This window comes from Choloepus didactylus, chromosome 4 (assembly GCF_015220235.1).
Source record: "Choloepus didactylus isolate mChoDid1 chromosome 4, mChoDid1.pri, whole genome shotgun sequence".
Taxonomy (NCBI): Eukaryota; Metazoa; Chordata; class Mammalia; order Pilosa; family Megalonychidae; genus Choloepus; species Choloepus didactylus.
In genome coordinates, this window is record NC_051310.1 from 167,945,195 (window position 1) to 167,962,840 (window position 17,646).

The following is a 17,646-nucleotide window of genomic DNA, read 5'->3' on the forward strand; positions in this document are numbered from 1 at the left end:
CTCACCTACAACCAATCCATTCTTTCTTTAGTATTCCAGAAATGCAATCCCGTATTTTTGATGTCGAGCAAAATGTACAATACAAAGTTTATTTTAGGTTTTAATGTAGTCCTTAATTCAATTTGATAATCACTTATAAATAGCTTCCACTTCATGAAAACAAAAGATTTATCCACAACCTGTGCCATTGTCTTAAGGTCTTTAGCATCATCTATTATATCAGCTTCAACACAACCTTTATAACCCTTTGACTGTATTTTATTGCTGTGGCCCTAAAAGCCAATTACTCCTTATTACAGGCACAGTGCTATCATTCTGGAAGTCTCTGTATCTGTGGTACCTGTATAATGATGGGGGAGTCATGGAAACCCTCTGCTATTAAGATTATGGCCAAGACGGTTACTCCAGTAGAGTAACATAGTGTGTGTTAGAGTTAACAAAAAAAAAAAAAAAAAAAAGGAGGTGTGGAGAGAAAAATGACAGGGAGAGGTGAAACAAAAGCATAAGGGAACCCTCCTCTTTATTTAGCACCTCCCCTCTATTTAGCTTTCGGAGCCTGTTGAGTTGCTCCCTTTGAACTTGGGTTTTGCCTCCCTATGATTTTTATTTCTGGATAATTGCCTAAATCTCTACTTTGTCTCAGTTGAAGATAGAAATTCCTGGTAGGAATATTAGGACTGTTAATTAGACAAAAAAATGAGTACATTTGTGATTAATTGAATGGCATATAATGTCCATGTATGTAAAACTACCTTCAATATTGGCCTTTCAAATTATTACCTAATTGTGCAATGAGTCCCTGTACCATATTTGGCCAGAAGATGTGTTTTATTTGGCTTGCATGACTTTAAAAAATTTAATTACTTACATTAAAATTGAGAAATGTCATGCAAAAATTCAGATTTTATTTTTTAGAAATGGCAACAGACCTGGCAACACTAGGCATGCATTCCCCCAAAGAAGCAGTCAGCTGGAATTGTGGCACCTGTCCCTTTGCCTGTTTCCCACAGTCTCCACGAGGCCTCTTCACTTATTGACATGCCCTTCCTAAACCCTGAAGGCTTTTGAGTTTGTACCCCCTGCACTACAGCTCCATCATAGTCACTTACAGGACAAAAAAAAAAGGTTTACCCCACCATCTGGAATAGTATTTGTTCACAAGAGCACAAACAGAGCAAAGCATTGAACTTGAACCATTGCACCTTCCCCTATGTATGATAGGAGAGAAAAACACTTAGCTCTTTTGGCACAGTTGACTTAAATGGTGTTATACTATATTTATTATATAAAGGTAGGGATGAATTATTCTTTTATCCTGGGATATTAACCTGGATCCTGTTTATATTTACACTTTGTCAGATTTTAATACATTTCTCACATTATTTACATAGTTTTCAACAAGCCAAAATTTAGTATTTATAGAATTGAATGTCAGCAGTCCAAAATACTGGGAAATATGTGGTATAACATGTCCTTTCCTAGTGTATTAGAAATGTTTCTGCCAGAGGTTATCACCTGAGATGGAACCAAGTAACAAGAGTTTGTCACCTGAGACTGCTATGACTTTGAAAATAACATGAATGTGTCTAGTTCTGAGAAATACATTAGCAAGCTAATGTAGAATATTTTACTAATAGAGTAAAATGAAATTGGTTGGGATGTTAGCCTGGCAACCAGAGTGTTGTGGCATTACTTAAATTACATAGATGATAGTCAGATATTTTGGGTTTCTTCAGTGAATACGATGTATCTACTGTAAACAGTGTCAGTTATGCCATTCTTGGTATTATACTAACACAGAAGGGAACCAAACTGCCAGATCCATTTTGGTCAATTCCTCCGATCTTGTTTCCTACCTTCTCTCTTTCTTTCTTCTTATTTTATTATGGGAAACCAGGATGCAAGATACAGAGGTGTAAAATTCTTTCAGAGTTCAATAACATGGATATTTACAAATGATTTCAGTAGTACCATGATACTGTAAATATTACCGAATTATTTTTGATCAGTGTCTGATTTTGTGTATATGTAAAATCGGACGTGAAGTAGAGCAACTCAGAGTATATGGAATTCTCCTGCTAGGTGCTCACATGCAACTTTAGTTGTGCCAGATTCTGCCCTCAGCAATGTGAGCAAACTTCAAACAGAAAGGCACATGAAAAGTTAAAGGAAAATGCTGGGTCCCACCTGTTGTGTCTTCTGTGAAGCAATATGTCTATAATGTTTATAAATTTTAATAACCCATGCAGGGCTTTATCTTTCAACATTAAATTTATATTATCCTAAAGTTTTCTTTTTCTGGGCAATGTATTTTATTCTCTAGTACCTTATATAAAATCTGTCTACAAACGAATATGCATTAATAAGGAACTAGAGTATTCTTTAATCAGCAAATTATCAGTACTTCTATAAAATTACATTGAAATCCTTACTTTCAATATGATGTTTTCTTTGACTTAAGATCATTATCTTTATTGAGGCCTGGGAGCACATCAACATTATATTTGTTGATCCTGGCAAAGTAAATTGTGTTTATGTTTACTCTTTTCTCCCCAAGATGATAATTGAAATAAGTATTTTCAAATGTGTCCTTTTGATATTTTAAGATCCCATAGTGTAGTGATTAAAGTTAAATGAATAAAATCATTAGCTTGAGAATAGATGTATGAATATAGGCCCAATCTTTTAAATTGCTGATAGCTGATAACATCAAGCATCACCTACAAACCTTATGTTGCATGTTAGTTACAATAAGTACATCTCAATGCATAGACAATTGGAGAGAAAAATCCTAACAAGCAAAATGCTGTTTTTATTCATTGGACTTTAGTGTATGGCATATAAGACCAGAGTTAGAATTTATGGTTTTATTGGGCATTGTCTAGAACTCATTTTACTATATTTCTAGAATTTTGAAGAATATTTTGGTTTATTTTTGCTGGGGAAAAAAAAAAAGTAACGCAGTTTCTGTCTGAACAGAATCACACATTTTAAACAGTACTTTTCCACTTTTTAAATTTCAGTTTACAAGCCTTGAGAAAGGAGAAATCCCGAGATGCTGCTCGCTCCCGCCGGGGAAAAGAAAATTTTGAGTTCTATGAATTGGCCAAGTTGTTGCCTCTTCCTGCGGCCATCACCAGCCAGCTTGACAAGGCTTCCATCATTCGACTTACAATTAGCTATCTGAAAATGAGGGACTTTGCTAACCAGGGGGACCCTCCGTGGAACTTGCGAATGGAAGGCCCTCCACCTAATACGTCAGTAAAAGGTAAGTGTAAGGCCACTGTTCGGTATGGAATTTGGTGGTCTGTAGGAGTCTTCAGAATGAAATGTTTACCATCATCCTTTCTTCTTTTCCTGCATATCAAATCCTTTAAAGGGATACAAATGTGGAAATCTGAACTCTGCATGAGAAAGACACCATGTGAAGGTGAAATAAACCTCTTCTATTTCTATTTTATTTTGAAAAAGTCTGTCTGCTTAATCTGTTACTTTGTATTAGGTTTCAGAGAAATGAGAATGTAATGACTTAGATTAAAGTGCATCTTGGGTTTGCACTTTATGTTATGCTAATACATGCAAATATTTGTGTTGGGTGGAGTATGGGAATGTTTACTAAAGGGTGGAGCCAGTATTATCTGCTTCAAGTAACCAAAGAGGAAGGGAGCAGAGTCCAACTTCAGGCATTTTGAGTAAGGATTTTATTGACTGATAACAATCAATCCATGTATTAACATTTCATGTCTCTCTGAATATATTGCCTAAAAGTTGCAGATAAAATATATTTGTCCTCTAAATCCTTGATGCAGTAATCTTTAAAACTTAATTTAAAATTTTAGGCGTTCATCATTCTGATACTTAAGGGAAGTATTTTCTTGTCTGTTTCTGAAATTCCTAAGTATTTGTGACACTTTTAGTATGTGAATATACATGTGTATGTTTATCAATGTACATGTGTTGGTGGCCATTGATTTTCTATCTTTAAGGGTGTTATTCTCAAGGCATAAGGACTTATGAGGTCAGCTAGTTTCTGGTGCCCCACCCTTGTATCTAGAACCTTGATGATCATGGAATAAAGCTGAATGTTTGGAGGCATTGCTAAGAGCCTTCTTTGGGGGGACGGATTGGTTCTTTAGTTATATAGTTATACTTGGATGGCTACCTTTGGAGAAATCCTGTACTATCAGCTGTTTCGGAACAGTACTAGTAGGGACCTGTCATCCCTTACAGAATTTAGATTCAGATTGAAATAAAGGGTCAGAAGCATAGTTATTTTCAATTCTGTGCTAAGAGATGTGATCATGTATTTATACATGCATGTATGAATGTGTTTATATGTTTGCTTTTGTTACTTACTAAGGAGTTGTGTTTATTATGCTTCTGAGACAAGGAAAATTAGAATTTAAACTGTGGCAGCTTATTTTCCTCTAGAGCAGGTGTTGGCAGATATTTTCTGCAAACGGCCAGGTAATATTTTCAGCTTTTGGGACTACTCAGCTCTCTTACCGTAACATGAAATCAGCCATAGAGATGTCAGTGAAAGGGTATGGCTATGTACAGATGAAACCGTATTTAAAAAACAGACGAGTATGGATTTGGCCCACAGACCATAATTTGCCTATTCCTGCCCAAGAGTGGCCTTCAGAGGTTGAGGAGAACACACAACAAGATATCTCTCGAGGACAGGATGTTGGTATAAGGTAGCCCAGGACAAATAAACCACAGCACATTCACATTGGTCCTTTTACTGCCCTTTCACTGTTTTCCTTAAGAACGTTGATAAGAAACTTGGTAATGTACCACTCCATGTTCCAAATGCTGAAGTAGTAGAGATTTTTCCCAAGCTGAAGGCTTGAACATAACCCTAACAAATATCTGTTAGAGATACATTTTTTTCACTCTACTTTGAGGCATAAGGTTTTATTTAATATGCTGTTTTTGTGTTTATTCCAAATCATGCAAAAATGAACGGATAAGGGCAACAGTTGTTAAAAATCACCCAATATGCAAAATACATTTTATTTGATTTGAAAGAAACTGAGTGAAGGACTAGACTTGAATTTAGTCAAGTTTAATTATCTTTTCTTTTCTTTCATTTCTTTTTCTTTAAAGGGGTTTGCAATTTATAGACTTTCTTGGGAGTGATAGCTATCAAAGAAGAAAAATCTAATGGTTTCACTGTCCATTCTTTTATGATGTGATTGTCCAGCTTACTTTAAGAATCATGGCATTTTAGAGATGCAAACTTTTATAGGCAAGGGAATTGATGTAGAAATGACTTTAGAGTTAAGCATTAGCAGTTATAAGACTAGAATCCAGTTCTCCTGAGCTCCTATATAGTGTTCTTTCTATCACATCACATCATTTCTAGTGATGACATTTGATTTGTATCATCAAACATCCCAGCTAAGAATTCTCTCAACTTTGGACTATGACTAATAATTCATGTTTACTCTGTGCCCATCAATCAACTGAACTCTAACTATTTATTATGATTAAAATGGGTAAAAAGAAGAGAAAATGTGGTTTTTGCCTTCCTGTTGTGTCTATCAAAGGATGTGGTGGTGTCATTGAGAACAATGGGGGAGGTTGCGATAGATGTTTAGGAGCCTGGAAGGAGATAACAGACTTGATTATTTAAATGATGATGGCATCATAAAATGATGATGATGATTATGTCCAGATGATGGTGGGACATCCATTATTAGTGACAGGCTAGAACTGAAGATGTAAGCATAATGACTCCATGCTGTATACCTCAGCTCTCAGAAGTTGCAAGGAATGTGATGGACACTTTCTGTAAGCCGGTTCCATCGTACAATATATGTACATTTTATTCCTTTCCTCTAGATCTTTAATGCAAATCTGCTACTCATTCTGATCAAACATTCATGAAACAACAGCATCCAAAGAAATTCATTTTAATTTATTAAGGTCTTCTACATTGTGCCCTTGAAGGAGTTCATATGGATAAACAAGCTTATATAAATAGCCTGCAGCATCATGTGAAGTGCAGTTCATAATCCAACAATAAACAGTAGACATTATACTTCATGCTTCTCCAAGCAATCTCTTGAATAAACCTAAAAGCATTTGGAAATTTGTATGAAAAGTACTTACATCACGTAAGCAACTGCTTTTTTTCCCCAGTGCGATGAGTTGTTCATGTTAATAATTAAATTTCAAAGCTTAAATTTTAATTTGTCCCACACTACTATATAGAAATTTAATCATTTTAATTTACTGCTTCAGAAAGGTCCTTTTCTCTGCCCATATTCATCGTATCTTTTCTTAAAAGTCTATAAAGGTTGATGAGTTTGTTTTGTGATGCCAGTTGTGTACAGATTATTACAAGTTATGCTTGCAGAAAGAATACTCAGCCGACAGTGTGTAATACGTCCCGAGTCAATTACTTCATGGAAATGATATGTTAAGCAATTGCAATGTAAAAGATAGTTTTTTCCATTATTTTAGCAATATCTGTATTGTTATAATACAGATCAAATCTACAACGAACATTATGCATTATTCAAGGAATGACCAGGCATTCTCAGCACTGTTTCAGCTAAATAACTGATGATTGTAACCTTTAAAGAAATCTCATTGTGGTGACTGTTGGCAAATCACTTCTCCATTCATAGTAATCTCTATTTAGAGGCTATATAGAAACCATTATATCTTTTATTAATCTTAAAAGCAATAGCTGCTGATTTGACATTTGCTAAAACTAGATAAATTTTCTGTCCTTCTAATATCACAGACTTCAGTCAATTTTTGTAGTATGTCTGCTGCAACTCTATTACTCCAGGAACATTTACCATCATGAACATAGGCTTTATTTCAATTTAAATATTCAAGTTTTTAAGTGACAGTTTGCCTCTGTGTATGACAGGCAACAATGCTAAAATATGTATAAGACATTTTTAGCCTTTGGAAGGCAAAAGTTGAAAAAATATGCAAGAAAACTTGTGATTTAAATAAACTGAACCACATTGGAGAAGAACGTCACTATTTTCATAGAATTTCCTTTCATTATTTCAGGAATCTATTGTGAATAAAGTAGATAGATGTTTCTGAGAGGAGAGGCTTTCAGGTTTTTAAGCAACATGCGATCTATCCTTAGCCAAAAAAAGTAGACTCTTATTAAGGGGATGATGCTTAATGGAGCCATTTAAACTAGCCATGTAGGGTTCCTGAATATAGAGCAACCTCCAGAGTGACATTGAATTACTACTGTAATGGTCATCCCTTACAGCTAAAATAGCATTTTATAAAATGGCTCTGTTCCAGTAGAGAGTTAGAGATTCCAAAACGCTGAGTGATAGGTCTACTAGGTGTACGCAGCCCAAAGGTCTTACAAAACCTTTTTTAGTATTTTACTGTGTGCTGAAACACATTTATTTCTATCAGGTGACATTCATATTTGGGGGCACATATCAAGCACCTTGCCATCTATACCTTATGAGATGAAAGTTTTCAGGATCAGTACATTGCCATGTATTCCCAGCTGGTGGGATTATTTTTTCTCTTTTTAAAGAGGAAAATGGTAGAACCCAGTCTGTACCCTCAGTTGTGAACAAAAACTTCCTATAGGGCTGGGAAATTACGGTAGAAGATGGCAACTTAGTTCTTGCTTGTTTTCTATTCTTACCTCCATCATCCTCCGTGCTCCAGTCTCTAGTTCCATTCTCCTCAATCCTAAGTCAGAGGTGGCACCAAGTGGAAACTAAACCACCCAGAAGTTGAATTGCAAATGCTCAATGCTGTTTATTTTGGCAGTGAGTGCTAGGTTTTATTAGTGTATGGAAATATAATTGTTTTTCCTTAGGTATACTCCCAGGAAGACTTTTTAATTACATGCTGTTACCCTTTTATATCATTCTAGTAAAGTTATGACCTCTGAAAGAACCTCATATAAAAACTAACCCTTTATTTTACTTTATTTTATATCATGATAAGACAAGTAATGTTTATATAACTACACTTCCCCAGGGTCGTCATCTCTGACAGTACACAGGATGGAATTTTCTGACTAATCTTGGCTCTTGTGCTGGCAGAGTAAGTCTCTGAGACTTTATATGTGGAGAGCCACAATTTATAGGGAGAAGCTTTGGTATCTTCAAAGGTGGACTCTAACCCATTGAACTGAAATCTAATTCAGCATGGAAAATATTATATAGCATTGGTGGATTTTTTTGCTACATGCCACAGTCGAAAAGTTTGACTGGTCACCACTATTTTCTGTGGATCTGATACTATTGAGCTTCCAGACTTACCCTCATATCCAAACATTGAGTCAAAGAAAGTATATTTGCGAGGGTGATAACTAAGAATATGTGAATATTCAGGTGTCCTAGTCAGCTATTGCCAGGGCAACAAGCAATCATACCATCTCAGTGGCATGCAACAATAAGCATTTTATACTTTTGTAGCTGCAGCAAGCCTGGAGGTGAGCAGATCTAGGCTGGGCTCAGCTAGGCTCAGTTCAGCTCACGTCTGCTCCCTTTAAAGGTGCAGCAGCTATTTGAGGGAAGCTGTCTTCATAGCAATGGCAAAGGTGCAAGAACATCCGAAACCTTTAAGGCTGCAGCTCAGAACTGGCACACTGTAATTTCTGTCCACATTCCATTGGCCAGAGCAAGTTGTATGACAAAACCAAAGTTGGGGCAGGCAAGTACACTGTGTCTTCACTGGAGAAATTGCAAAGAAACATGGCAAAGGACATGGATATAGGATGAAGAACAGGAACCTGTAATTTAATCTGCCCAATCAGGGGTACCACTTGTGTTTCATTATCATTTGCAATTTCATAGTTTTTCTTTGCCAGAAAGGAGAGGTAGAAATGAGTATTCATTGCAAAGACTTCTGGAAGAGTGGCAAAAGAGTATTTATATTAGGATTTATCAATCTTCCCCTCTTTCTTCTGTCTTCTCCTTTTTCTCTGCAATAATGAATAGCAAAAAACACATACTTTTATACCTTTGTACATGCCATCTTCTGACTGGAATGCCTTTTTTAATGCATTTTTTATTGTTAACTTTAACATATATACATAACAGTGATAACTTTCAAAATATGATTTAACAAGTAGTTAGAGAACAAATTTCAAAGAATATCATGGGTCACAGTTTCACAGCTTCGACTATTTCTGTTATTGTAAAATACAACATACATATAGAAAGGTGTTAACTTTTGATGTACAGCTCAATGAGCAGTTATATAGGTAATTTCAAAAAGTTATTATGGGTTACATTTCCAGAGTTTCAGTTCTTTCCTTGTTAAGCTATATAGGGTATATATGGAAAGGTGAAGACTTTCAAAGCACAATTCAATGAGTAGCTATAGAGCAAATTTCAAAGGATGTTATAGGGTATAGTTCTACTGTGTCATTTACCTCCTTCCAGCTATTCCAACACCCCATCTAAATATATATACACACACGTATATATTTATATAAATTTTCAGTATTCATAGACCTTTGTTAAATCTTATCTTGTTTGTTACTACCCCTTCTTCTCAATCTCTTTCTCCGTCTTTTGGGGTGTCTAGGCAGTGAGCACCCTAACTTGTTCATATTGAAAGGGGGTGTTGACAATATGGGGAAGGGGGCTGCATCTGATTATTTTTCTTAAAGAGGCTATTACCTCTGGGTTTTAGGACTTGTCTGGCACAGGAAAACTCTGGTGGATTTAAGCCTCTGAGAGAGAAACCTTAGTGAGTGAAACTTCCATAGAATCTCAGGTAGGGACCTAGCTATTTGGGGACTACTTTTGATAAAGGCATAACATGCTGTGGCCATTTGGGATGTCTAACTGGAGCTTGCTTAAAAGAAACCTCCAGGATAGTGTCTCGACTCTATTTGGGATCTCTCAGCTACTTCAGCTTGCTACCTTTATTTTCCCCATTTTGGTCATGTAGGCATTTTCAATCCCTCGATGCCAGGGCCAGGGTCATGGAATGCCTTTTTTCTTTTTCTTGGGTCTGGTGAACTCTTATTCATTTTTCAAAAGCCCACTCAGAGGTCACTTTTTATATAAATCCTCTCTCCTTCACGGAGTATTAGTCAGAGCATTTCTTTCTGTAGTTCACCATGTATATTCTTCTGCTTAATTATTGACTCATATTATAATTCTATTCATCACATTACATTCTTTACTATGAACTATTTAAGGGCACAGTCTGGGTCATCCTATTCATTTTTATATCTCTGCTACCTAATTCAATATCTGGGAAAGTAAGTATTTAACAATTTTTTTTTTAAATTGAATTGTATAGAATTAAATTGTATCTTAGGTTTGCCATTAGCAGAACTAAACAATGCAGATGAGAGCAATAGATGGGTGTAAGTCATAAGCTAGGAAGCAAAAAAAAAAAAAAAAGAGTTAAACTAAAGGAAGGGTAGATGAGAAATAGAGGAAGAATGATGGGGATATCGTGAAGACAAAGGGAAAATAAGCAATGTATGTAATATGGAATAGGAGCTAGACTGAGTGGTAGCCCCTGTGGCATAAGCTGGCAGCCCCTTCCCTGGTAAGGGTCTCTCCCCATCAACACGTTTCCTTCATACTTCCAGATGTACAGGCAGGCTGAGTTGAAAATTAAAGGTAGTAGTCTCGAGAAACCCGTAAGTGTCTTGAGTGTATAAATTCAAGTCTATTCAACAAATATTGGTGTATCTTCCCTTACTAAGTCCTCTGCTGAATGTTGTGGGGGCATAAGGCAAGATCTCCACCTTTGAAGTGTTTACAATTCATATAGAAATAAATGTGAAATAAATAAATAATAGTACATGACAGCATTTGATAAAATTGAACAAACCATGTGACCTGTGTTCTAAAGCACTACACCCTCCCCTCCCCCAGCCTCAGACTCTCATTTGGATCTTCTTTTTGCCAATGATTGTGGTCTAGATGATCACTCACTCTCTAATCCCAAACCCCAATTTCTTAAAAAAGATTTAGCAATTATTGTCTCAAATTTAGCCTATCCTGGGACTATTAGGTTTCTTGAAGCTGTTTATCAATAATTTCAAAAACCACATAGTCTAAGTATTTATATGTGGCTAATATTTCTATTTCCCTGAATCCTTTGTTCTATGGGTTCCAAAATATAAGCTAGTTCCTTTTCAGAAATATCTGATATAGTTCCTTCTCAGAAATATCTGAAAATTTCCTTCTCTTAAAAAACTTAGGTTTTGATTATTAAGACTTGCATTATGCAATCAAGAAAAATAAGGGAGGAAAATAAGTCAGCACACAATGAAGTTTTAAATTAAGTCAAGTGCCAAATGTAGTTATATATGTGTGTAAAATATGAATCTACAACTTTTTCTTTATATATATTTCTAGTTTACTTTCACTCTTGACAAAATTTTAGGGGACACGCTTATATTCCATATCACATCCAACATATTTTAAAAGTTTACCAGTTCTAGATAACATAATAGTTTAGTTATAACATCCTGTGGTTATTTGCATTATACTGTACTGTATTCACTTATTTAGGACTTGCAAGTTTATGTGCTCTTTTTTTTTTTTTAAGGTTGGAATTTTAAAATGTGCTTTTGATAGCTATATCACCTCTTGCAAAGCACAATATATAGTTTTGGCACTCTGGAGATAACAATATTTCATGGCCCTAGCAAAGAAGGAGTCACCTCTGATTGCTTTATATGATTGAAATTGTTCTGCGGCTTTAATTTTCAGAAACGGCTTTCTAGATACTGTGCATAAGTCTTAGCTGTGCCTTAATAAACATGTGGTGACCTCCACCTCTAAAAATTGATGTGACTTTGAGTACTGATTGACTGCAGCTTTTCACGTCCTTTCTTGGTCCAGAATATGTCAGTAAATGCCAGGTCCTGGGGAGGAAGGGAAGGTCAACAAAATTTCAACTTTGAAGACCCATACAGATCATCTATTTCAATCCCTTGCTGGTGTGGGTTGAGGAAATTGATGTCAATAAAGAGACATAATTCAGCAGCACAAACAAAGTCAGTAACAAAGATGGGACTAGAATCTAGGCCTCTTGAAACCCAATTCAGCATATTTTTCTCTATACTAAAAAAGATTTTCTTTCTCTGTTCAATCATATGTCACAAGCTAAATATCTGTATCCTCTTTCCCCGTTTACATTGTATGTGGACATGAAAAAACAAAAATGGCTCATGAGTAGAGACAAACCCATTTTGGAGCAAATTATTCCTTTGTGTATAAATGCAGAAAGCATTTTTAGGTTACTTAAAGCCATAGGAGTTATAATTCAATGAGAAGAATCATTTAAAAAACAAGGCATTAGATGCTAACATTGGGGAATCTGGGTGAAGGTTCTATGGGAATTTTTTTTGCAATATATGCCTTTTCTGTAAATCTAAAATTATTCTAAAATAAAAAGGTTATTTTTTTAAAGGCACTAGAATTTATCCTGGTGGCAGAAACATAAGAGAAACCTCTTCCCAAATGGAAGCTTGTTCTTCCACAGTTTCCTGCTATTCTACCTGGTCAATGTTGAGGCCTCAAAGGCTCAACCTTGTAAGGGGTTTCATTGTTGTATTGTTTTACGATTTTTGTGTGTGTGTGTGTGATTAACTGGCAATTACAATGTCAGTCAAAGGGTATGGAAGAAGGGAAATTGATTAACCTCTTCACATATGGTTTTCTTAAAAGCTTTATAAATGACCTTATTTCCATTGATTAGGAATCAGGCATAACGTGCAAAATTGCACACCTTGGTTATTTTCCTGCCTTTCTTCCCTAAATTGACTAGTGCTACATTTCCGTTCCTCCAACCCTGGTCAAAAGGTTGCCTAGAAAGGGAAGTTAGAAATCCAGGACAAAAACTAGTTATAGAGTTTTAGAACAGAGGCCACCAGCAAATTTTTCTGTAAAGGACCAGATAATAATTAATTAAGGCTTTGTGGGGCCCTTCAGTCTCTGTTGCATGTATTCAACTCTACTGTTACAGCCCCTAAACCGCCACTGGCAATTTGTAAATGAACTAATGTAGCTGTGTTCTAATAAAACGTATTTGTGGACACTAAAATCTAATTGTTGTGTATTACGAAATATTATCCTTAGTTTGTGGGATATACAGGCATCGGGCCAGATTTTGTTGTTGGTGTTCGTTCTAGAGCACTGGAATTGAAAGGGATTTAGGTACTTGGAAGGAATCTTTGTGGTGGGAAACATGATACTGATTGTATAAAGTTGATTTCTTGTGTTTGTCTTTAAAGGTATAGCAATAACAATGAATGGCTGATGACGTGTTTTTGATCATCATCTATTTTTTATGATAGTCTGACTAGCTTTAGTAAAAATTGTATGCCAGCCAGTGGTGTGGTTTTGGCATATTTTGCTAAGTATTTATGGATGTATATTTGCTGCACTGCATATTTTGTTAAAAATGTAGGTGTAAAGTGTTACAAAATCATTGGCATGTTCTGGTGCGTTGTTCTTGACTGCTTTTTCAATTTAATGTAGTAAATGATCCAGACAAGGGGTAGTTGGATAGTCTTGTCTTATGCAGGATTTTACTTTAAAAAACAAACAAACAAACAAACACATGGTTAAAACTCTGCCTACACAGGACTTTTTGGGACGTTTTGACTTAATCAATCAATTGACTAATCAATTTAATTTTGATTTATTTTCCCACATGATTTATGGGTTGTATTTCTGATTAAAATAATGGTCTAAGGCATGATGTGGCTGTAACACCATGAATAAAATTACTAGAAATAAGAAATTTAAGATTTGTATATTAAGAATCCAATATTATCAGCATTAGAATGAATAACATTGGTATATTTGACCTAGTCATTTGTAGATAGAATTTCATATCATATGTCCAAAATTATTCATACATAAAGTGAAGAAATATGACTAAGTCAGTATCTATCACTGTGCCAGTTTGGATGTATTATGTACCCCTAAGAAAAATGTTCTTTGATGCAATCTTGTGGGGATAGATTGATTAGTCTATTGATTAGGGTAGAACCTCTGATTGAATTATTTCCATGGAGGTGTGGACCCTGCCCATTCAGGGTGGGTCTTGATTAGTTTACCAGAGCATTTAAGAAAGAAGCTAAGAGCCGACACAGACCCAGATGCTTGCTGAAGCAGAGATGCTTGGAGTTGTGGACAGAAGGACATCTGGAGATGCTAAGCTAAGAGAGGAAGCCCAGAGTTTGCCCTGGAGAAGCTAGTAGAGGTCCCCCAAGACAGAGAAAAAATGCCCTGGGAGAAAGAAAAACAGATGCACAGTAGCTGAGAGAGAGGAGCGAAGACAGAAGCCCAGAGACATTTTGGAGAAAGCCGTTTTGAAACACAACCCTGGAGCAAAGGACCAGCAGACGCTGGCCACGTGCCTTCCCAGCTGACAGGTGTTGCAGATGCCATGGGCGGTTCTTCAGTGAACTCTTGTTGATGCCTTAGTGTGGACACTTTTATGGCCACAGAACTGTAAATTTGTAGCCAAATAAACCCCCTTTATAAAAGCCAGTCCCTTTCTGGTATTTTACATAATGGTAGCATTAGCAAACTGGAACAATCACTTAATTTTCAAAACTTACTAAACTCATGGAGCAAAATGCAATCACTAGGAAATAATTGCTGTGGTCTTCTGCCATAGTCCATTGAGATCAATCACCAGGGATTCACTGAACATCAAAAGGTGAATGATAATTGGAAGAAGAAAAGAGAATTTCAGTAATATTTTGTAATTAAAGCATATCACTCATATAATTTTACAGTTTGGGAAATAAGACTGTTGAGTATCAGCACTGATGAGAAAAACAGACTGTGTTCACAGTTTGGGTTTTATATAAATACTTTAAAATATTGGCTTTCTTCTATAAAAATAGACGAATAGTATCCAGGTTTTTATAAGAATTTTAGCATAAAAGCAAAATTGTTATGATTTTCAGTTTTGAAAAGAGAAGTGCAAATAGAATAATAAAGTGTGTAAAATGCAGTATGTTCTAGATAGATAACGAAAGGAGAATGAGAATGTGAATGCAGGTAAGCCTCGCTTTGGGCATACTCAGCAAACTTTGTAAAGTGATATTTGCTCATCAGACACCTGAACCAATGTGTCTTTAATAATATCTCCTCTGGACGTTGGGCTCCTGCAGTTGAAGAAAAATCAGTCACAAGTTCTTTTGCCTGTGGTTTTCTGTATGATTCATTATCTGTTAAACAATCAGATTGAGAACCTCGTTCTTGTAATTGAGCCAGTCACCAAATATTTGTTGCTTTCTGGACAGCTCTAGTTGAACAGGTAAAATAATACCTTTATTGGGATTAGAAAAGGGAGTTCTTATAGGGAGTTCAAACAACTTAAACTGAAGATACGGTTCATGTGACCAAGGACACATGAACAGCCAGCAAAATACATGAAAGCAATGGAAGTAAATTATCCTAGGAATATTAATATGTCTTCAGAATGGCTTATTAATATCATGGGCTTGATCAGTGGAGTTGGACACACCTGAGTTCAGATCTTTGTGCCCATAAACAAGTAATCACTCTTTGGTCTCAGTTTTCTTGTATTAAAAATGGCACAGTTGGGATAGAGAATGCAGCTAGTCTAGTATACCATCTACTGCACTAGAAAGCCTCAATTCTACTGGGAGGCTTATGTTTACATAGAAAGTACCAAAGGATGCTAGGGTTCTTAATTATGATTTTTACTACTTGTCAAAAGTAATTATTTTTGGTAAGAATGTATTTCCAAAGCGATGTTAAACAGAAGGGAGAGATGGCTTAACATGCATCATTTAGTTTTAAATATTTTTTGTGATTCTGGTGTGAAAAGTAGTCTTATATGGCAGAGCAGAGGGAATTTAGAGTATTTCTTAAATGATGCCAGTGATTTGGGGATTTTTTTAATATAATTTTTTATTAGAGAAATTGTAGGTTTACAGAAGGATCATGCAAAAAAATACAGAGTTCCCATATATGCTTCTATTTTAACACTTTGCATTAGTGTAGTAACTTTGTTACAATTCATGAAAGAATATTATTATGATTATTATTGTACCATAGTTTACATTGTACATGCCTATGTTTGCTTTTTTAACTTTATTCCAGTAACATACATACAACCTGAAATTTTGTCTTTTAATTACTTTTGAATATGTAATTCACTGCTGTTAATTACATAAACAATGTTGTGCTACCAGCTCCACCATCTATTACCAAACTTTTCTGTCATCCAAAACAGAAATTCTGTATCAATTGAGCATTAACTTCCTATCCCTACACCCACCCCAGCTACTGGTAACCTGTATTCTAGTTTCTGACTCTATAAATCTGCTTATTCTAACTATCTCATATCAGTGAGATCATTCAATATTTTTTTCTTTTTATCTCTGCCTTATATCACTCAACAAGATATCTACAAGGTTCATCCATGTTGTGACATGTATTAGAAAGTCATTCCTTTCTGCAGATGAATAATATTCCATTGTCTTTATATATCACATTTGTTTACCCTTTCATGTGTTGATAGAGACTTGGGTTGTTTCCATCTTCTGGCAGTTGTAAATAAAGCTGCTTGAACACTGGTGTGAAAACATCTGTTCGGGTCTCTGTTTCAATACTTTTGGGTATATATGTAGAAGTGGTATTGCTGGGTCATATGGTAATTCTATACTTAACTTTCTGAGGAACCTCCAAAATGTCTTCCACAGTTGCTGCAGTATTTTATGTTCCCACCAACAATGAACAAGTGTTCCTATTTCCCCATGTCCTCTTCAACAATTATTTGCTGTTTATGTTTTAGTAGTAGACATTCTGGTGGGTATAAAATGATATCTCATTGTGACTTTGATTTGCATTTCCCTAATGGCTAGTGATGTTGCTCATCTTTTCATACTTTTTGGCGATTTGTATATTTTCTTCGGAGAAATGTCTATTCAAGTCTTCTGTTCATTTCTTAATTGGGTTGTTTGTCTCTCACTTGTTGAGTTGTAGGATCTCTTTATATGATCTGGATAAAAACCTTTATTAGATATTTGGTTTCCAAATATTTTCCCCAATTCTATAAGCTGTCTTTTTATTTTCATGATGAATAGCTTTGCACATATATTTTCAATTTTGATGAGATCCCATTTATCTATTTTTTCTTTTGTCCCTTGTGCTATGGGTGCAAACTCTTAAGAAACCGTTACCTGTTACATGGTCTTGAAGATACTTTCCTATGCTTTCTTCTAGGAGTTCTATAGTTATAGTTCTTACATTTAGGTCTTTGATCCATTTTGAGTTGATTTTTTTTTGTATCTAATGTGAGGTGGGAGTCAACCTTCATTCTTTTGCATATGGGCCTCCAGTTTTTCCAGCACAATTTGTTGAAAAGACTCTTCTTTCCCATCTGAGTAGACTTGGCACCCTTGTGAAAAGTCAGTTGGACATAAATATGAGGGCTGATTTCTAAACTCTCAATTCAATTCTGTATGTCTGTCCTTGTACCAGTACCATGCAGTTTTGATTACTGTGGCCTTGTAATAAGTTTTAAGACTGGGAAGTGTTAGTCCTCCAAGTTTTTTCTTCTTTTTCAGTGTGGTTCTAGTTATTGTGGGACCCTTACCGTTACATATAAGTTTGATGATTGGCTTTTCTATTTCCATTAAGAAGGCTGTTGAAATTT

General features: G+C 35.6%; 1 protein-coding gene across 14 annotated transcripts in view; it reads left to right on the forward strand.

Moving 5' to 3' along the window:
- NPAS3 (neuronal PAS domain protein 3) overlaps positions 1-17,646 on the forward strand; it is an 891,787-nt gene that overhangs the window by 271,130 nt on the left and 603,011 nt on the right. For 8 of the 14 annotated variants that reach the window (XM_037834779.1, XM_037834781.1, XM_037834780.1 and 5 more), the window contains 2 exons: positions 3,024-3,268; positions 3,380-3,430. In XM_037834779.1, the coding sequence (XP_037690707.1) occupies positions 3,024-3,268; positions 3,380-3,430 (296 nt within the window). The remainder of the gene's footprint in view (positions 1-3,023; positions 3,269-3,379; positions 3,431-17,646) is intronic. The other 6 variants (XM_037834782.1, XM_037834784.1, XM_037834783.1 and 3 more) reach the window with 1 other exon arrangement.